Source organism: Schistocerca cancellata, chromosome 3 (genome assembly GCF_023864275.1).
Source record: "Schistocerca cancellata isolate TAMUIC-IGC-003103 chromosome 3, iqSchCanc2.1, whole genome shotgun sequence".
NCBI lineage: Eukaryota > Metazoa > Arthropoda > Insecta > Orthoptera > Acrididae > Schistocerca > Schistocerca cancellata.
The window spans coordinates 275,648,495-275,671,341 of record NC_064628.1 but is presented as its reverse complement, the minus strand read 5'-3'; the positions used below and the strand labels follow the sequence as shown (position 1 = coordinate 275,671,341).

The following is a 22,847-nucleotide window of genomic DNA, read 5'->3' as shown; positions in this document are numbered from 1 at the left end:
CGAGGTAGCGACCGGCTGTCGCCGTTCGAGTTAATGAGATGTTTCCGGTGGTCTTAATGACATAGGTGTGGCGGGGGGATAACCTAATGATGTCTGATTCTTCCTACCTGCTGTTGCACAAGAAATTATCACGTTCTATCATTACTGGATGTGGCAACATACCTGTTCTCTATAACGTCTCTGTGTTTGCCATGAATTGTGAATATACATATATATGTACATATTACATAAAAAGTATCCCTGACAACGATATTTTGTTTACTTATTTGAATTTCCCACGGTAAAATGGTCTAGAAGCACATACTTTAATATCAGAAATAGAACCCATGTCGAACAGTGTTATTTGCTGAGGTACTTCATTAACAACAACGTTAAGGAGCACTGTTCTCTAAGAAAGTTTTGCTACGTTTAGCACAATAATCCAATGTCCATCACTGATGGCGGACTCGTATGCCTCACCAAAGCGTCAAGTTCTCAGGTCCATGTCTCTGAATGTTTTAGGGACAACAAACGCTTTGCCGTCGCATGACGGTTTCACCGTCTTTCAAATCTGAATATCTAAAGATCTGACGAGACTCGTCTTTGACGGCAGACTAGTTTCATAGCTAGCGCGTCATCACTGTACGCATTTGCTCAAGTATCTTAGATCCGAAACCTTACCTAACCTTTGTTCGTGTAGCGGTTTCTCTCTGTTCATGTCTGCCGTCCAGTCAGTTTCACATAGTCAAAAGTACACCATTCAACGAACATTTCCCTCCCTCTTCTGAGACGGTATAAGGATTATTTCAATAAACTGTCGTTTCATATTTTAATACTACACTCCTGGAAATGGAAAAAAGAACACATTGACACCGGTGTGTCAGACCCACCATACTTGCTCCGGACACTGCGAGAGGGCTGTACAAGCAATGATCACACGCACGGCACAGCGGACACCCCAGGATCCGCGGTGTTGGCCGTCGAATGGCGCTAGCTGCGCAGCATTTGTGCACCGCCGCCGTCAGTGTCAGCCAGTTTGCCGTGGCATACGGAGCTCCATCGCAGTCTTTAACACTGGTAGCATGCCGCGACAGCGTGGACGTGAACCGTATGTGCAGTTGACGGACTTTGAGTGAGGGCGTATAGTGGGCATGCGGGAGGCTGGGTGGACGTACCGCCGAATTGCTCAACACGTGGGGCGTGAGGTCTCCACAGTACATCGATGTTGTCGCCAGTGGTCGGCGGAAGGCGCACGTGCCCGTCGACCTGGGACCGGACCGCAGGGACGCACGGATGCACGCCAAGACCGTAGGATCCTACGCAATGCCGTAGGGGACCGCACCGCCACTTCCCAGCAAATTAGGGACACTGTTGCTCCTGGGGTATCGGCGAGGACCTTTCGCAACCGTCTCCATGAAGCTGGGCTACGGTCCCGCACACCGTTAGGCCGTCTTCCGCTCACGCCCCAACATCGTGCAGCCCTCCTCCAGTGGTGTCGCGACAGGCGTGAATGGAGCGACGAATGGAGACTTGTCGTCTTCAGCGATGAGAGTCGCTTCTGCCTTGGTGCCAATGATGATCGTATGCGTGTTTGGCGCCGTGCAGGTGAGCGCCACAATCAGGACTGCATACGACCGAGGCACACAGGGCCAACACCCAGCATCACGGTGTGGGGAGCGATCTCCTACACTGGCCGTACACCACTGGTGATCGTCGAGGGGACACTGAATAGTGCACGGTACATCCAAACCGTCATCGAACCCATCGTTTTACCATTCCTAGACCGGCAAGGGAACTTTCTGTTCCAACAGGACAATGCACGTCCGCATGTATCCCGTGCCACCCAACGTGCTCTAGAAGGTGTAAGTCAACTACCCTGGCCAGCAAGATCTCCGGATATGTCCCCCATTGAGCATGTTTGGGACTGGATGAAGCGTCGTCTCACGCGGTCTGCACGTCCAGCACGAACGCTGGTCCAACAGAGGCGCCAGGTGGAAATGGCATGGCAAGCCGTTCCACAGGACTACATCCAGCATCTCTACGATCGTCTCCATGGGAGAATAGCAGCCTGCATTGCTGCGAAAGGTGGATATACACTGTACTAGTGCCGACATTGTGCATGCTCTGTTGCCTGTGTCTATGTGCCTGTGGTTCTGTCAGTGTGATCATGTGATGTATCTGACCCAGGAATGTGTCAATAAAGTTTCCCCTTCCTGGGACAATGAATTCACGGTGTTCTTATTTCAATTTCCAGGAGTGTATAAACAGTTTCGGTTGGTTACTACGCCATCTTCAGGAGCATATGTAAAGATATCTATAGTAGTGCAACTGCATAATAAAAGCGGTGGTGCAAAATTTAAGAAATAAATTAATTCAGTGGTAATGTGTAATAAACATTTAACGGTAAACAAACTGTACATCGTGTGGCATCAAAATAATTTGATAAATTAAAGAATAAGTTGAGAGTACAGTGTATGAGTATAAACTATGGAACAATGTACAGGGGCCGCGAATAGTGGCCGCGTAGACTTACGCACCTTGCCACGGTTTGCGCGGATCTCTCCCGTCGGAGGTTCGAGCCCTCCCTCGGGCATGGGTGTGCGTTGTCCTTAGCGTAAGTTAGTTTAAGTAAGATTAAGGAGTGTGTAAGCGTAGGGGCCGATGATCTCAGCAGTTTGGTCCCACAGGAACTTACCACAAATTTCCAAAATGCCAAAACATACAGGCCAGAGATAAATTGTGTCACGAAACTTCAACCCTGGATAGCTGATGCTAGTAGCAACCAAAATTACTAACGTTGTGTAGATCGACAACGCACCATTTTTAAATTACGGGAACTTGGCGCCACGCTCTCCGAGTGGCCACGAGATTGCCCTGTTGCCGGATGCTCTGGACAACGCATCACAACGAATGTTTTACCTGTCAGAGAGCGTAATGTATTCAAAGTGGCCCGCCCGCTCAGTGGTAGCGCGCCAGACTTCCACTATAGGGACCTGTAGGCGAATCCGCCTGGATCCCGAAACATCCATTGTAGTTTGATGATGAGACGTACTGGGAAGAAAGCCATCAATAGCTGTTAGTCCGCTTACAGAAAGTCTTTTACAGATTTTTATGCAGCTAGGGCATTGTTCACTTAGAGCAGGTGCTCGAACACAATTTTTATATATATTTGCGCTATATGATTGTAAAGTGAACCTAATGATTGGAGGTCTGAATTACATATCATTCGTAGATAGCTATGACAGACATTTTCGGCAGGCAAAAACATCTCAGAGACCTTATGAATAACAAAAACAAAACTAAACACTCAATACACATTCAAATTGTCATAAAACTTTAACAATTAAAAAGTAGAGCTGATGACGTAGTATTTCCAAAATCGGCAAAGCCGCATGAAGGTGCTTTATTCCCAACTACCGGTTTGTAATAGCTACATTTCCATACTGTAGATCAACAATTTCGAAATTCCAGCTTTCGGAAAGTAGTCCACGTTACAAGCCAAACCACAGCCTCCATGAGCTTCTTACACTACATCGGCCTGTTAGCAATAGAAGCATAAGTGAGCACGATAGACGGCATTTTAAGTTTTATTGATATCGTTTATACAGTTCGTGTCTACCGGATATTATAATACATTATATGAGGTATTATCCGGCCTGCCGCATTCTACAGCAATACTTTGTACATTTTCACAAACATTTTTTGGTGTGCTCAGTTTTATTATTACGGTCTACCAATGTGGTTTGACTCTTATCGAAAGCTTGGACTCCGCAGTTGTCCATGCACAGTATGGAAATGTAACTGTTATAAGCCTGAAGATGCACCTATACTGACGTGAAACCGGCAGTTGCAAATAAAGTACTTTTGTACAGCTTCGTGATTTTCTTAAAGGCTTCACCATTCCTGACTTTTTAATTGTTACAATGTTTATGTAATTTTGAATGGTTATTAAAAGCTGAGTGTTGTTCTCATACGACAAAAAAATAGTATGTCATGTTAACGTCAAAGGCCGTAAATAAATTGAAGGAAAACAAAGACAGTTGTTCATTGATGAGTACAGCATTTATATGTTGTCATATAATAGTAAAATTTAATATAATTTATCAGAGGTCAGCCCCACGTTAATTCAAAATGGCTCTGAGCACTATGGGACTCAACATCTTAGGTCATAAGCCCCCTAGAACTTAGAACTACTTAAACCTAACTAACCTAAGGACATCACACACACCCATGCCCGAGGCAGGATTCGAACCTAAGACCGTAGCAGTCCCGCGGTTCCGGACTGCAGCGCCAGAACCGCTAGACCACCGCGGCCGGCCCCACGTTAATTGCCTGTATCATCACGCACCATGTACACTATTGTTTGTGAATGGTGAAACATTCAGAAGCATTGGTCTCAAAACGCCACGATAAGAGGATGTATAGAACAGTGAAACCATTATAAGCAATGTAAATGGCGGAGAAATGCCACACACGTACGCCCAAAAGCGCCCTTTTTGTGCGACCGGACAGAGCTATGTTACGCAACGCTCGGTCGGTGATCAGCCGTCACACGAAGTGTAACGAAATGCCACCATGTCTCTCAGACAGCACAGGGTGGAATATCGGCATGTGAGGATGTGAAACGGGGCAGAATGTTTCGCCTGCGGGAAGCGGGTCTGTCGTTCCGTGAAACATAGGGCACGCTGTTTAAGCAGTGAGAAATGAATGGAACCAGTGGAGAGAAGAGGGCCGTACACAGCGCGGACAAGGTACTAGATAAGAAACTGCGATCAAATCGCGCGATGAACGCCACCGTGTACTCTTGGCCATAACAGACAGAACACCCGCGGCGTTGGAGAACTGCAACGGGTGTGGACGGGTGTCGACGGTTCGACACACTCTTCTGTGGGCTGGACTGGTGGCACGCAAGCCACTGTGTCAGCTTTCCATTTGTTCTACAGTGATGGCTGCATAGGCCTTCGACGGCGCCGTCGTGAACGCAATCGGACGGTCTGTATTTCTGAGCGGTATAGCGGACAAACGCCGGGTATGATGGTTTGGGGCATCATTGACTGTATTACTCGATCTCGCCTCTTGCATCTTGAGGGCAATCTGAACAGCTATCGCTACAGCAGGAAGGGCTTACAGCCCGAGGCACTGCACCTCCTGCAAGCCGTTCCACATGCCATATTTCAGCAGGACAACGCCAGGCCGTATGTGACGAAGAATGAGCAAGACTTCTTCGAATAACGATAGGTATCACTGTTTCCGGTAACGTTGCCCGTCGAACATGTCTAGAATATGGACAGTTGACAGTTTGTTCGTTCAGGTCCTCCTGCAGCCACAGTCGATGGATTGTGGATGCACCTACAGACCGCGGGTCACACTGTTCCCAAGCAGCATAATCAGGCGCTCTTAGATTCTAGCGGCACTGATGGCTGTACATGGTGCAGGTTTGAATGGTTCAAATGGCTCTGAGCACTATGGGACTTAACATCTGAGGTCATCAGTCCCCTAGAACTTAGAACTACTTAAACCTAACTAACCTAAGGACATCACACACATCCATGCCCGAGGCAGGATTCGAACCTGCCAGCGTAGAGGTCGCGCGGTTCCATACTGAAGCGCCTAGAACCACTCGGCCACACCGACCATAGTGCCGGTACTCCGTATTTAATTTCCACAGTCCTAGTGCATTTATGAGTCTGTAATGCTAATTACTTCCGTAGTGTCATGACCCTAATCGGTGGAATAAATTTAATCGTGATCACATCTCTCGGCCTTGGTGTTTCACTTTTTCCAAACAGTAGTGTGCTAATAAAAACACAAATTTAATTTTACGCCAAAACGAAGTATCGATCACAGATTCATAAGTTGACACTTTCTTAATAAACACATTTTAATGCAACAAACTGTGGAGATAATGTAATAAACAATAAACTTAATTCGTTAGTGTACGCTGTCATTATTATTGTTGTCTTTACATAGATGTCTGGGGATGGCGAAGAGAAACGCCGAAACTGCTCGCATAAATAAATAACATTGAAAATGGAGACGAGTCAAGGTTTTTTTCAATTTTACATTTTAACAGAAGATTTGTCCGCGTTTATGAATTATTCTACAGAAATTGCTCCTATATCACATCCAATTAATATTGAAGATGTCTGTAATGGAGTTTTAGGTTTCGCAAGACCAAATGCATAAATATTGGTACACCACGAAGCCTCGTAACGTTCTGAGGACATGCCTGTAAAACCTTATGACATTGGGAACCCACCGCGGTAGCTATGATGGACACCAGCTGTGTGCTGCAGTCGGTGATGGAGTCCTCCGTGGTGCGGTGCAGCTCCAGGCTGGGGTAGGGTGTCAGAGGGGCGTCGGTGGCGCCGCCAGAGGGCACTGTGCTCAGCGAAGCGGGCACGCCGAGCCTGGCGGAGGGCGTGGTCACGAACAGCCGGCCGCGGCTCAGGGCGTCCGCTGCGGCAGAACAGGAAGCTGTTCATCCTGCCGGCTCACAGCTCACACTGGCATTGTATTACTTGGAGAAGAAGCAAGGACGTAACCAGGATTTAGCTAGAGGAGAGTCCGATTTGTTGAAAAGGACCCTAAAAAGACCCACGTCTTTATTCTGAAATCCAATTTATTAATTTTTTGAATTTTATGTTCATAATTCGCTTGAAAGAGAGAGAGAGAGAGAGAGAGAGAGAGAGAGAGAGAGAGAGAAACAGACAGACAGAGAGAGAGAGAGAGAGAGAGAGAATATCACCTAAAACTAGCACCACAAAAATTACGAAGATTTAATGTCCTACTAGTGTCCACTTTTCACAAAATGGCTAGATGGTCAGGGTCTCGTATTGTCAGCCAATAAAAAGGATTGTAATAGAACTTAGAAAGTATTTTTTTAGCAAATGTACACTTTTTTAAATGTAACAGTGTCTATTGACATTAAAAAAAATAAAAGTAGGATAAATCAGAATGTCAGTTGCGTTTGTTGCAGAATACTAGTGCGAGTCGTTTGTTAGATATCATATTTTTAAAAGTTTCGACACTGACACTTGTTTGTGGCATTAAACCAGCATAGTTGCTAGGTATGATGTTATGTGTGTTCCTTGAGTGAATTGCGAGTTGCTATTCAGTGTGTGACTGTCCAAGCAGTAGCTGGTCAGTGTACGATGCAATTCACCATTGCAGAAGAAGTCGACATGCTCGTGGTGTACGGGGAATGTAGGAAAAATCCAGTTCGTTCTTGCACAGTGTATGCGGCAAAATATCCCAATAAGGTCAACGATCCCGGCAGTTATTATCACCTCTTCAGCCAGTTACATGGAAGTGGTAGTGTGACACCTAGACAACGTAACAGAGGGAAACAAGTGAGGAAAGAAGAGGGGGAAATTAATGTTATAGCTGCTGTTGCAGTTGAACCTTACGTCAGCTCCAGGCCAATCGCTCGAGGAAGTGGCGTGAGTCAGGGAAGTATTCTACGTATTGTCCAACGACGTAAGTTCCATCCCTATCACATCTCTTCCTGTCAAGATCTGCACGGAAACAATTATAAGAATCGTGTTAACTCCAGTACAAAGGCATTAGGACAGGATACTCCAGACAGCAATCACTCGAAGAAAGGGCATGAGTCTAAGAAGTAACCTACGCATTCTCCATCGACATAGGTTCTATCCATGTCACACCTGACTCCATGAAGAGCTACAAGGAAATGATTGTGAGGATGGTGTTACCTTCTGTACATAGGCATTATAACAGGATACGCAGAATATACCACGTGTATTGTTTAGTGATGAACCAACATTTACCTATCATGACCAAGTAAACCGCCGAAACATGGACTGTTAGTCTGTTGACTATCCCCGTTGGCTTCGTCTGGTGGCGCATAACCATACATGCAATGTAAATGTGTTGAGTGAGATAATTAACCATCAGCTCATAGACCCGATTTTCATTGACGGAACAATGAAGGCACGAAAGTATCGTTGCCTCTTAACATGTCATATTCCACGGATGATAGAACACGTTCCTCTGCAGATTAGAAACGATCTGTGATACCAACACGACAGCTGTCCAGTCCACAGCACAGAAAGTGCTACATAATGTCTTCACGAATTGTTTCCATATCGTTGGACTGGACGAATTGGACCTGTACCTTGGCCGGTCTCGGATATGAAGCCTGTAACTTTTTCTGTGGGGAAAGGACATACTAACTACACCTGATGATATGCAACGACGTGCTACTGCAGCCTGCTCGGACATCTCCGCTGAAATGCTAGCACGTGTGCAGCAGCCGTCCCATAAAAGACTAAGGGGGTTTTGCCGCTGCCGGTGGTAATTTAGAACACTACCTGTGATGGTCAGTTCTCTCTTTACTCGTCAGAATCCATGTAACTATTGTATGCACCTGTATTGTTCTTTAACATGTTCTACCACGAGTATTGTACAATTGTCGGTGTGGGAACTTTTCAAAATACGACATGTCGCAAACGACTTGCGCTACAATCCTGCAACGAACACCACTGACACTAATTTACCCTACTTTTAGTTAGTTCATGTCGTTAGCCATTGTTCCATTCCAACAGTATGTTTGCACAAGAAATATACTTTGTAAGTATCACTACAATCTGTTTATTGGGTAATTTGGGCCCCTGGTTACCAATCCATTCCATGAAAACCGGACATCAATAACACTTTCCATTTCACAATATCTGCAGTGCCAGTTTTAGGTGAATCACCCCGTATGTGTGAAATAAACATTTCTTCTCTTGCAGTTGATAACTTCACTTTATTGCCAACAGCTCAGTCTTCTAACATAAGGTTCACTAACTCAGGGCAGAAGAAATTAACGTTGGGTTGAATAACTTATGTTAAAGGGTTCAAACCTGCTTTCAGAATCTTGCATTTAAACTTCCATCTCAGCTGAAATCAAGTCCGAATTCCTTCAGCACATCAAATCATCTAAGTTTCTTAAATGAATCTCCAATTTCATTAAAGTGACTATCATGTCATAAAAATTCTTCAGTATATTAAAATGATCAAGACCTTTTTTATAATTATTGTTTCAGCAGTCAGCCTCATATTGTAGCAATGAAATTTATTTATAAAACAAGATGAAACACACAAATACTATGAGCCACAGTTTTGGGTTCTTAACATTGATTCACACATTGATTTAAAATAGACTTGCAACGTATGTGACCTCGCATATGTGTCTGCGTTCATTCAAGATAACATGGTTATACGGTCTTTGATACTAATAAACGCCTCTGTGGTTTATAACATACGTTGTCGCTTATATGATTTTTATGACATTTTATTTGCTAATACGTTAGAGTTGTGACAGTTGGACTCACTGTTCCAAAGATATTATTAATAAAACGTTTCACCGTAGAACTTGGAGACATGATATATCGCCGTTTCACAAGCAAGCCACTTGTATGTACAGGTAAACTCAAACCAACATTAAAAATGAATACTGTATTCCCGAGAAATAAATAAGTCTTTCCCGAATCAAAGCAAGTACTGTTACAAAAGCAACGAAAAAAATTATGTGTCATAAAAATTTTTGTACAACTTAAAACATTGTAGTTTGAAGAAAATCGTAGAACACCTGAAAACGCTTCAGTTATTACAGTATTACAAGATCGTAAGCAGTAACTCACGAAAGGGGAGGGGTAGAGACGGAGGGGATGCAGACAGAATTTTGCTCAGATGAGTTCAAGCAACTCACTGAAAAAAATCTTTTACGAACGAACAAACTATAGAGTGCGCTGTCATCACATGCCCCTCCCGCTCTCCACAAATCCCGTCCCGTTGCTCCGTATCTAAACTGGTTTTCATAACTGTGAACTGCCCGGGTGACCAGATTGGGCGATATTCTGGCATTTCGGCTACTAGTGATAGAATTCCGAACAGATTTCTTAAAGAAATGCGCCCTTTGGCCGATAATTTTGATGATCAACGCAATTTTTGGGTGACACAGGCAAACTCAAGTGTATTATTATGCAATGATTTTTATTTAATGTTATTTGTAATTATATTTGCGCTCCGCTGCTTTGTAAAATACTGAAATTTAGCAATCCCAAAGCTCTGCCAGTCTCCAAACAATGACTACAGTGCTAACATTAAACTGCTATAGTTAGGTAATGAGGCTGTTATAGTAGTGCTTATATATTTTAACTTACAGTATCACTAGTGGAAGAATCGAAACTAGTTGTCCTCTCCTAGGGAATGACTGGAACTGATGGCTGTCGGACCACCTCCATATAATAGGAGCTGCTCATGCATGGCTCTTTACATCTTTGGGCGCACTTAGTGATATCTCTGAACAGTGTCAACGTCTATTTTCGGGAGTTCTGGGGACTAGGGTGATGCAAAACCTTTTTTGATGTGTGTATATATATATATATATATATATATATATATATATATATATATATATATATATTATACAGAGTGAAAGCAAATATTTTTCTGTAAGTTATATTTTCCTGTGATGATTTCCTAAGTTGGTAGAGTGAGTTTTCTCTGGGTGGAATTTAATTAAGCTAACAAGCTTTGGCAGGTTGCATGGGATCTGAAAGCCCTTATTCTAAAGTGTTTTCCTGTGGTGACAAATTAACGCAAACAAATTTTAATTCCTTATTACCAATAAACAAGAATGTTCACGCAACGTAATAGCATCATCTTCAGCAGAGGTTCCACAACACCTCCATTGACTTGTGAAGGGAGGTTACACAGATGGTTCATGTTCCGTCTAACACAGTAAAAATAAAATGGTTCAAGTGGTTCTAAGCACTATGGGACTTAATATCTGAGCTCATCAGTCCCCTAGACTTAGAACTACTTAAACGTAACTAACCTTAGGACATCACATACATCCATGCCCGAGGCAGGATTCGAACCTGCGACCGTAGCAGCAGTGCGGATCCAGACTGAAGTGCCTTGAACAGCTCGGCCACAGCGGCCGGCTAATACCGTCAAAGGCTGCAGGTAAATCCTTAATTCCTATTGCTGCTGCTGCTGCTGCTGCTATCAGGCCCGCAAGACTCTCTTGTGATTGAACAGGCGTTTTGGAAACAAGGGTGCACATGTCTCGCCACAGAAAATGGCCCATAGGGGTCAAATCACGGGATCGAGTACAGGAAAACCACTGCCATTCTGCTTTTCTAGAAACTGTCAGTTCAAGAGGCCCAGGACGACTGAGATGTGCTGGCCTCCGTCATGCTGGAACCAGATGCGCTGTCGATTAGCGAGTGGCACAACATCCCGCAACTCTGGCAATTCTCTGACGAAGAAACTGTAATAATTCCAGCCGTTTAATGGCTTAAATAGGAGTTACGTCCTAATTCAATACTCACCAACAGCATCTGCACACATTTTCATGTAGAACCGATAAGAGAGAGGAACGCGAGTAAACGTGGAATGTGAGTTAACCTCACTCAAAAAATGGGAACTGTGGACGTTGATCAGAACATTTCTTCATCTGTAAATAGCACAGAGAACGGAAGTGTTAATCATCGGGTTCCAGGTTGTGCAGATGCCAAATGGATTAACAGTTGCTCAAGAAGGAACTGAGTGCAGAGAGCAATTAGGCCGTACACCCGATGAAAAATGCTCACAGGTAATTATGAAAATAGAGAAAAAGTTTGGTTTAGTGTTCCGTGCAACCTCCCAGCGTTTGCTAGTTTAAATCATTTTCACCCTGTACGTATTGTAAATTATAGACCATAGATCATCCAGAACAGATCGGAACAGGAATTCAGGCAGCCTTTACACAAAAGTCCCTACACTATCAACTCAGCAGCAACTAGGTGTCTATTAAGAAAAAGAGTGAAAGCCCCTTTCACTGTGGCACATGAAGACTGTTGATAATGGAACAACTGGAGTAGAATATTTGCCAGTGATGTTTCTTGACACATGAAAGCAGTGCTTGTCTGATGCCTGATGATCATAGAAGAAGAGTGGGGAAGGGGCGAGGTACCAATGCTTCTCTCAGACATGAAAAGTCATACGATTAAGTACAGTCGCGCATCGCCGCACTATCGTGTGCAGATGTCTGACGGTTCTCATCACTATTAAAGGTAACTTTAATAGGAAGTACTGGAACAGAATCATCCGCATTACTGTCCAGCCCGGCGGTCAACATCTCACTGCTGGTTTAATCATTCAAGAAAATACTGAACCTACACATGGCGTCCAACGTGGGCACATCTTCCTCCAGGAGGTAAGATTCCACGGAATGGCAGTACCACCGTTATGTCAGAAGCTCGGGACCAGTTGGAACCCACCGTGCTTTGTTATGGTAGCCGTCGTCACATGGTCGACCCCAGGGACGGGGGGGAGGGCGGCATCGGAGAGTGGAACAGCCTTGAGTCACAACGTCTAGACCGCGTTGTGAACAACATGCCAAGGCCACTTCGAGCGTGTGACGATGCACAGGAGAGGAATTCGTGGAGGACCACATCCAACCAGTCAAAAATAAATAAATAAATAAATGAAGTAAAAGATTAGAAACGAAAAAAAAGTGAGTGGTGGAACAGAGTATTCAATGTTTTGCAGTTTCCTTTGTGCTTGGATAAGCCTCTGGACTTACCAGACACAGCACAGCTAGCAATTCTTATTAGGACAGGGAGGAGATGATATACTTCATTCCAGGCAGGAGAAGCACAACACTGGTCTTGATAACGGCGTCGCCGATAATCCACAGTTTTTTTTTTTTTTTTTTTTTTTTTTTTTTTAGGTATGGCATATCCAGCTGAATCTACTCACTGACAATTAGCTGTTGTAGAGATACTAAATCGTGGGGATATTGGCTCCTACGCTCCACCTGCTGTTCCAGATAGTGCCAGACATTTTGTATTGCGTTATGAGTGGCAAATGTAGAATGAAAGACGAAGCTGGCCAGCAAGTATGTTGAAAAAACCACTAGGTCTATGGACACAGTCACCTGAACGGATGAACCCAAGTCATGACACGAAATACACTCAGAATACATGACAGAACCACCTTCAACCCGAACTATACACTCCAGCCAGTATCAACGTTATTTAAGAAGCTCGGGACCAATTTGAACCTAACGTGCATCGCCTCATGTGACCATCAGCCCACTCGACCACTTTCATCATTTAAATAGAGGCAAATAGCGCTTCGTCAGACCATATCACCTGCCTCCAGTTACGTACTGGCCATTTTTTGTGTTGTTCGGACCGTCGAGAACTTGCAGCCTTACGTGCTGCGTGAGCAATGGCTTTTGCGAGGTACTCCATGCGTTCACTTCGAGCTGCTCCCTTGGCTGTGTGTCCTCGGAAACTGCATTCACTTACGGCAGCAATTCCTGTTGCCTTTGAAACAAAATGTCGTTGACAAGGAGTTTGCGAACTGACACATTTGCTCCACTTCTCAGCCATGACCTACATCAGCAATGGAGGTCGCATGGTCACGTGGTACTAGTTTTCGTCATCTATAGCATTTTAAGACGACCAATATGCTATTTGCTGATGGAGACCAATATTTTGTATAGTTGAATTAAGTTTGACATTACTGACGCTGTTACAGAGAAGATTGGTCTTCCTTGGGATTATCATCTTTAGAGGCAACAGACGGCGCTCGATCTATGAGTGGAGCAATCAATGACTTGGTAGGGCGTGTTACACACAGAATACGGACTGTTTGTGTGTTTGAAACTCCCATACATTGATTAACTCGAAAGCAAAATCTGTGTTCATTAACCATATGATGTAATGAGTTTAGCTGTGAAAATTACTAATGCTAAACAACAAAGAGGTTTCAGTCATCATCAGTTCAAGGCGAACGTGTGTCATTTTATTAAGATTTAAAATGCAAATGCTGTCATTTATTTGCAGCACAGCTATACCATAAAGAATTTTAGCCAAATGGTGCGCCGCATGACGCACTGCACGAGACAACTGAAAAGGGTACCGTGGGCACATGAGATGGGATTCACCTTACGTCTCAGTTTACATTCGATGCAATTTTTACCTTCCAAGGTTACCCCTCCCATTCCCTCTTAACCCTTCCCGCCCTTAATACTCTCTTCCCCTCTCCCCCTCACCCACTTAGCATTTAGCCAACAGCGTTACGTGTAAATGCCAACGCTGTCATGCGCCAACGTCATCATGCGCCGTTGGTCTTGGCTAATAGCTGCGGGGCCTAACTGCTCAGTTTTACCGTCTATTTCATCGTTTCTTGGAAATTTTATAGGCTGTCCTACCAATTTTCTGCCAATTTTGTGGCCTATCCTTGGAACTGACCAGTTTTATGGCCTATTCTGCCAATTTTACAGCCTATCCTACCAATGTCCTGCCAATTTTACGTCTTATACTGCCAGTTTCATGTAAATTTGTCTTTCCTACCAATTTCCTGCTAATTTTATGGCCCACCCTGCCAATTTGAAATTTTATGGCCTAGCCTACCAACTACTGGTTTTCGCGCCATACAATTGTCCAAATTAATTATGGTCCTCTCGCTAGAGCGAAGAGACCTTGAATCATTACAGCTAGTCGAGAGCAAACTGCACGATAGCTGCGGGACACTGGGGCTACAAGCAAAGAGCAACTGCACTTAATAACACGTGCGACTGGTCGAGAATAACTGCGTATCATTACATTTTCACGTAACGTTATTGACCAAAAGGTTAGCATGGAATTGGGAGTGGCAGGGGGAGGAAATGGGGGGGAGGAGGATGGATTGCCTTGAAGAGGACTTCGGTGTTTAACGACCCATCGACTAAGAGGTCATTAGAGGTGGAGCATAAACTCGGATTAGGGTAATACGGGGAACGTTATCGGTTGTGCCCTTTCAAAGAAACCATCCCAGCATTTGCCTGAAGCGATCTATGAAAATTACGGAAAATCTAAATCAGGATAGCCGGACGCTGATTTGAAGCGTCGTCCTCCCGAATGCAAGTCCAGTGTGCTAAGCACTGCACCACTTCAGTCGGTGGCCTGAAGATAAAATCACAACTGCATCAACTGTAACCTGGTACTCAAGGCTAAGTTCACCTTGTAAGCCCACTGCTACCCTGCCGACCTGTGAATGTATGACGGATGCGTCTTCTGGTGGTGGTAGTGGTGGTGGTGAGCGCTGACACTTGCAGTGTGCGGACTGTTCGGGGCAGGAGCAAATTCTGACTCTGCAGAGCGCTGAAAAGGATGGTACTGGTCCAGCAGCGTCTTTGAGTTACGCGAATAGTACTTGATGACAAGAGAGCTGCTGGAGACTGACCTGTTACGTCAAACGGAACGGCGGACCTGGGAACGTAGCGACCACTGGCTAGCAGGTTCTGCTCCGTCGACTGGTCGCCTCCAAATTCGAACCTGATGAGATTGGCCGCCTTGGAGGTCATCAGGGCTGGAGTGTGGTGACTGCCACTCTGTGCCACGCTGCTAGCCGCCCCCGCCGCTCCTCTGTGGACGTGGTCACCTTGTTTCAGCATCCTGCTGCTCGTCATCGGCACCCTATGCCAAGTGCCCCTTCTCGGACCACGTGGTCGAAACCGATGAGTGTCGCAAGCCAACACCAGCAACACCACCAACACGAGCACCACGGTACAGGTGTGCCGAGTCATTGTGTGCTGCTGATGAATGTTCGCGTCCCTGTGGGTGAAACAGACAGCAACTTGCACTCACTAATACAATGTGGTTGGTTGGTTTGGGGGAAGAAAGGGACCAGACTGCTACGGTCATCGGTCCCTTTTTCCGAATACAAAGGACACCCACAGAGAATAAAAACGAGGAACAGAAAAGATCACAGACGATACAGAACAAGAGAAACTGAGACAAAGACAAGACAAAACGAACTAAAACCACACAGAATGTGACAGTGGTTGGCCGACCATAGAAATAAAAAAGGAAAAGCCAACCACTTAGAAACACATTAAAAGATCAGTTTAAAATCATACGCCAAAGGTCAGAAACAACACAAAACAATAAAATAAAACAGAAACACTCAGATTAAAGAATAAAAACTCCCTGCCCTAATAAAACGTAAAACTAAGGCAGCCATAACAGGGTCATCAGATAAAACGGCAGGGAGCATATCAGGCAGCGCAAATGTCTGCCTGACCACAGCTAAAAGGGGGCAGGCCAACAGAATGTGGGCCACTGTCAAAGCCACCCCGCAGCGACATACAGGAGGGTCCTCCCGGCGCAGTAAATAACTGTGTGTTAACCGGGAGTGGCCAATGCGGAGCTGACAAAGGACGACTGAGTCCCTGCGGTTGGATCGCATGGAGGACCGCCACACAGTCGTCGTCTCCTTAATGGCACGGAGTTTATTGGGTGTAATCCGATCGCGCCATTCAGCGTCCCAAAGCGCAAAAACTTTTCGGCGGAGGACTGCCCGCAAATCAGCCTCTGGGAGGCCAACATCCAGAGATGGTTTACTCGTGGCCTCTTTCGCCAGGCGGTCAACATGTTCATTGCCCAGGATACCGACATGACCGGGGGTCCACACAAAGACCACAGAGCGGCCGCAACGCGCAAGAGTATGCAGGGACTCATGGATAGCCATCACCAGACGAGAACGAGGAAAACACTGGTCGAGAGCTCGTAAACCGCTCAGGGAATCGCTACAGATAACGAAGGACTCACCTGAGCAGGAGTGGATATACTCTAGGGCTCGAAAGATGGCGACTAGCTCAGCAGTGTAAACGCTGCAGCCAGCCGCCAAGGACCGTTGTTCGGAATGGTCCCCTAGAGTTAGCGCATACCCGACACGACCAGCAACCATCGAACCATCGGTGTAAACAATTCCAGAGCCCTGATACGTGGCCAGGATGGAATAAGAGCGGCGGCGGAAGGCCTCTGGAGGGACCGAGTCCTTCGAGCCCTGTGCCAAGTCGAGCCGAAGGCAAGGGCGAGGAACACACCACGGGGGTGTACGCAGAGGCGCCCGGAAAGGAGGTGGAACAGGGAAAAACCCAAGCCCACAGAGAAGCTCCTTGACGCGTACGGCGATCGGACAACCCGACCGGGGCCGACGGTCTGGCAGATGGACGACTGACTGCGGGAACAGGACACGATAATTTGGATGCCCGGGCAAGCTTAGAACATGGGCAGCATAAGCGGCCAGCAAACGTTGGCGCCGGAACCGCAGTGGAGGTACACCTGCCTCCACTAGTACGCTGTCCACAGGGCTGGTGCGGAAAGCACCAGTGGCAAGGCGTATCCCGCTGTGGAGAATTGGGTCCAGCACCCGTAACGCAGATGGGGATGCTGAGCCATAAGCCAGGCTCCCATAATCCAGACGGGACTGGATTAACGCCTGGTAGAGCCGCAACAGGGTAGAGCGGTCGGCGCCCCAGCGTGTGTGGCTCAAGCATCTCAGAGCGTTTAGATGCCGCCAACACGTCTGTTTAAGCTGCCGGATATGAGGCAGCCAAGTCAACCGGGCATCGAAAACCACCCCCAAAAACCTGTGGGTCTCCACCACAGCAAGGAGTTCGTCGGCAAGATAAAGCCGCGGCTCAGGATGGACTGTTCGGCGCCGGCAGAAATGCATAACGCGGGTCTTGGCTGCCGAAAACTGAAACCCATGCGCTACAGCCCAAGACTGCGCCTTACGGATAGCGCCCTGTAGCTGACGTTCAACATCTGCAATGCCAGTAGAGCTGTAATAAAGGCAGAAGTCGTCAGCATACAGGGAAGCAGAGACAGAATTTCCCACGGCCGCAGCGAGCCCGTTAATGGCTATTAAAAACAGGCAGACACTTAAAACAGAACCCTGTGGCACACCGTTCTCCTGGACGTGGGTGGAACTATAGGAGGCTGCGACTTGCACGCGGAAGGTACGATACGACAGGAAATTGCGGATAAAAAGCGGCAGAGGACCCCGAAGACACCATCCATGAAGCGTAGAAAGGATGTGATGACGCCATGTCGTATCGTACGCCTTCCGCATGTCGAAAAAGACAGCGACCAGGTGCTGACGGCGGGCAAAGGCAGTACGGATGGCCGACTCCAGGCTCACCAGATTGTCGGCGGCGGAGCGGCCTTTCCGGAACCCACCCTGAGATGGAGCCAGAAGGCCCCGAGACTCCAGTACCCAATTCAAGCGCCGGCTCGCCATCCGTTCGAGAAGCTCACAAAGAACGTTGGTGAGGCTAATGGGGCGGTAGCTGTCCACCTCCAGAGGGGTCTTTCCAGGTTTCAAAACGGGGATGACAACGCCTTCCCGCCATTGCGACGGAAACACCCCCTCGACCCAAAGACGGTTGCAAAGATCGAGAAGGCGCCGCTGGCAGTCCACTGAAAGGTGTTTCAGCATCTGACAGTGGATGCCATCTGGCCCAGGAGCGGTATCAGGGCAAGCAGCTAGGGCACTGCGAAATTCCCACTCACTGAATGGAGCATTGTAAGATTCTGGGTGGTTGGTGCGAAACGAAACGCTCCGACGTTCCAGCCGCTCTTTAATGGAGCGGAAGGCCTGGGGGTAATTAGCAGAAGTGGAACTCATAGAAAAATGCTCTGCTAAGCGATTGGCAATGACGTCGGAGTCAGTACAAACTGCTCCATTCAGTGAGAGCGAAGGCACGCTGGCAGGGGTCCCATAGCCGTAGACGCGTCGAATCTTGGCCCAGACCTGCGAAGGAGTGACATGGAGGCCAATGGTGGACACATACCGCTCCCAGCACTCCTTATTGCCTTGCGCACGCAGCCGTTTGAAGGCGATAAGGTGGTCTAAGGAGGGATGTCGCTTGTGACGCTGGAGCGCCCGCCGGCGATCTTTAATCGCTTCAGCGATCTCAGGCGACCACCAAGGCACAGCCTTCCGCCGAGGGGACCCAGAAGATCGGGGAATGGCAGATTCGGCGGCAGTAACGATGCCAGTGGTGACCAATTGAACCACCGCATCAATGTCGTCATTAGAGAGAGACTCAAGAGCGGCAGTGGAGGAGAACAAGTCCCAGTCAGCCTTATTCATAGCCCATCTGCTAGGGCGCCCAGAAGAGTGACGCTGTGGTAGTGACAGAAAGATCGGAAAGTGGTCACTACCACACAGGTCGTCATGCACACTCCATTGGACAGACGGTAAGAGGCTAGGGCTACAGACTGAAAGGTCAATGGCGGAGTATGTGCCATGCGCCACACTGAAGTGTGTGAAGGCACCATCATTTAAAATCGAGAGATCGAGCTGCGACAATAAATGCTCAACGATGGCGCCTCGACCTGTTGCCACTGACCCACCGCACAGATGGTTATGGGCGTTGAAGTCGCCCAATAGCAAGAAAGGTGGCGGCAACTGGGCTATCAGCGCAGCCAGGACATGCTGCGAGACATCACCATCTGGTGGAAGGTAAAGACTGCAGACGGTAACAGCTTTTGGCGTCCACACCCAAACAGCGACAGCCTCTAAAGGTGTTTGGAGAGGGACAGACTCGCTGTGCAGAGTGTGAAGGACATAGAGGCAGACGCCACCCGACACCCTTTCATATGCTGCCCGGTTCTTATAATAACCCCGATAGCCATGGAGGGCGGGGGTTCGCATTGCTGGAAACCAAGTTTCCTGAAGAGCAATGCAGAGGAAAGGGTGAAGGCTGATAAGTCGTTGGAGCTCAGCTAGATGGTGGAAAAAACCGCCGCAGTTCCACTGGAGGATGATATTGTCCATGGCTGAGAAAGGTGTGAAAGGACTGGGAAGGCAATTTACGCTGCTTGTTCAATCACCCGTACGAGAGGCATCCATGGCGTCTGAGGGACCAGCGAGATCAAGGTCCTCAGCGGACGCTAGAATCTCGATTTCATCCTCAGACGCAGAGCGCGAAAGGTGCGGTGGGGTTGGTGCCACCGCAAGTGCTTTGGCCTTAGAGGTCTTTCTCTTGGACTTCTCTCGCTGAACCTTGGGTTGCACCGGCTGGGAAGGCTTCACCGATTCAGTCTCCGGGACAGAGGAGGATCGTGAAACCCTATGCCCGGCCACTGGTGAGGACTTATGCCACTGGCGGCCGTCATCCTTCCCACTGGTGGAACCCTGGGAAGGGAGGGTCCCAAGGGAACTCTTACGGGCGAGAGTAGCCGAAGAAGTTAGACGCTTCTCCGGCTGAGAAGCGGGGACGGACGTCCCCGACGGGTGGGAGGAGATTGCTCCTGAGGTAGGTGGTGCAGGAGCAACCGGTTGGGTAGAGCCCCCCACGGGCAAGGGGGCAGGAGGAGTCTTACTGCTTATCGAGCTGGCTGGAAGTCTCGAAACTGATGGGGCTAGCACAGTTTTCGTAGTAGCTGCATAAGAAGATGTCATTCTCACAGGATGGAGTCTGTCATATTTCCTTTTGGCCTCAGTATAGGTCAGCCGGTCCAAGGTCTGATGATTTTGCGCTCTTTCTGAAAGACTTTGCATTCAGGTGAGCAAGGTGAATGGTGCTCCCCGCAGTTGACACAGATGGGAGGCGGGGCACATGGAGTATCGGGATGAGACGGGCGTCCGCAATCTCGACATGTGAGGCTGGGAGTGCAGCAGGAAGACATATGGCCGAACTTCCAGCACTTGAAGCACCGCATCGGGGGAGGAATATAGGGCCTGACGTCACATCGGTAGACCATCACCTTGACCTTTTCCGGTAACGTATCACCCTCGAAGGCCAAGATGAAGGCACCGGTAGCTATCCGATTTTCCTTCGGACCCCGATGAACGCGCCGGACGAAATGTACACCCCTGCGCTCTAAGTTGGCGCGCAGCTCGTCATCAGACTGCAAAAGAAGGACCTTATGGTAAGTAACTCCCTGAACCATATTTAAACTCTTATGCGGCGTGATCGTAACAGCAACATCCCCCAACTTGTCACAAGCAAGCAACCGTCGTGACTGGGCAGAGGATGCCGTTTGGATCAGGACCGATCCAGAGCGCATTTTTGACAAGCCCTCCACCTCCCCAAACTTGTCCTCTAAATGCTCGACGAAGAACTGAGGCTTTGTGGAGAGAAAAGACTCCCCATCAGCTCTCTTACAAACTCAGAATCGGGGCGAATAACTATTACCTCCATCCTGAGACTTACGCTCCTCCAACGGCGTGGCCAGAGAGGGGAACGTTTTCGGATTGTACTTTTCAGCATTAAATTGAGCCTGAGAACGCTTAGAGACTGCTGGTGGCTAGCCGCCAGCGAGAGATGATGTACCACGCTTCATTGCGGGTCATCCGCCCTGACGCCACCTACTCCGACCAAGGGCCCTCCCCACGGGCGCCACCAGCCGCAGCAATAGCCACCTGGCAGGATGTCCATTGCCGGGAGTCCTGATGCCCCAGGGAGACGGGCGTCTACCCCTCGGCATACGTGGGGAGTTAACGGCGCCGGCATCAATAGAGCGATCCCTGTGTTGTCAGGGGGCTACAACCAAGAGGGTACATGGCGGACCCACCACAACGGACTGGCTACCGTGCTGGATCTTAGGTGCAAAACTGTCCAAGGTCGTCGTCGCAGTTAAAAGAAACACTGCAGAGTGCAGCGTGGGAATCGCACCCAGGGACGTATCCTCGCCCATGTGATGGAAAACGAGCGGGACACCATTGCAACGACGAAAAAGCCGGCTAAAGGTCTCAATGCACGACGGATACAGTGCACCACGTAAGGCGCCCTTCCCCAATTGGCTCGCTCTTCGGAATAATTTAGAAAGATGGAGGTCAAACACGAGAGGGGACCATCACATAAGGCCGAAACATTTGAGACTCCTTTTAGTCGCCTCTTACGACAGGCAGGAATACCGCAGGCCTATTCTAACCCCCGAACCCGCAGGGGGGGTAATACGAGGTGCATTCAAGTTCTAAGGCCTCCGAATTTTTTTTCTAATTAACTGCTCACCCGAAATCGATGAAACTGGCGTTACTTCTCGACGTAATCGCCCTGCAGACGTACACATTTTTCAGCTGGCGCCATGATTCCATGGCAGCGGCGAAGGCTTCTTTAGGAGTCTGTTTTGACCACTGGAAAATCGCTGAGGCAATAGCAGCATGGCTGGTGAATGTGCGGCCACAGAGAGTGTCTTTCATTGTTGGAAAAAGCCAAAAGTCACTAGGAGCCAGGTCAGGTGAGTAGGGAGCACGAGGAATCACTTCAAAGTTGTTATCACGAAGAAACTGTTGCGTAACGTTAGCTCGATGTGCGGGTGCGTTGTCTTGGTGAAACAGCACACGCACAGCCCTTCCCGGACGTTTTTGTTGCAGTGCAGGAAGGAATTTGTTCTTCTAAACATTTTCGTAGGATGCACCTGTTACCGTAGTGCCCTTTGGAACGCAATGGGTAAGGATTACGCCCTCGCTGTCCCAGAACATGGACACCATTTTTTCAGCACTGGCGGTTACCCGAAATTTTTTTGGTGGCAGTGAATCTGTGTGCTTCCATTAAGCAGACTGGCGCTTTGTTTCTGGATTGACAAATGGCATCCACGTCTCATCCATTGTCACAACCGACGAAAAGGAAGTCCCATTCATGCTGTCGTTGCGCTTCAACATTGCTTGGCAACATGCCGGGCAGCCATGTGGTCGTCTGTCAGCATTCGTAGCACCCACCTGGCAGACACTTTTCTCATTTTCAGGTCGTCATGCAGGATTGTGTGCATAGAACCCACAGAAATGCCAACTCTGGAGGCGATCTGTTCAACAGTCATTCGGCGATCCCCCAAAACAATTCTCTCCACTTTCTCGATCATGTCGTCAGACCAGCTTGTGGGAGCCCGAGGTTGTTTCGGTTTGTTGTGAAACGATGTTCTGCCTTCATTAAACTGTCGCACCTACGAACGCACTTTCGACACATCCATAACTCCATCACCACATGTCTTCTTCAACTGTCGATGAATTTCAATTGGTTTCACAGCACACAAATTCAGAAAACGAATGATTGCACGCTGTTTAAGTAAGGAAAACATCGCCAT

The 22,847-nt window shown here is 47.7% G+C and overlaps 2 protein-coding genes across 2 annotated transcripts in view; both read right to left on the bottom strand.

Annotated features, from left to right (window-relative positions):
- LOC126176259 (protein yellow-like) overlaps positions 1-15,436 on the bottom strand; it is a 48,921-nt gene extending 33,485 nt beyond the window's left edge. The window contains exons 1-2 of the mRNA XM_049923406.1: positions 15,211-15,436; positions 6,239-6,438 (exon numbers count right to left, since the gene is read on the bottom strand). Coding sequence (XP_049779363.1) covers positions 6,239-6,438; positions 15,211-15,436 — 426 coding nt within the window. The remainder of the gene's footprint in view (positions 1-6,238; positions 6,439-15,210) is intronic.
- A 7-nt stretch (positions 15,437-15,443) lies between these two features.
- LOC126176258 (protein yellow-like) overlaps positions 15,444-22,847 on the bottom strand; it is an 87,596-nt gene continuing 80,192 nt past the window's right edge. Inside the window, exon 6 of the mRNA XM_049923404.1 lies at positions 15,444-15,581. Within this exon, the coding sequence (XP_049779361.1) occupies positions 15,444-15,581 (138 nt within the window). The remainder of the gene's footprint in view (positions 15,582-22,847) is intronic.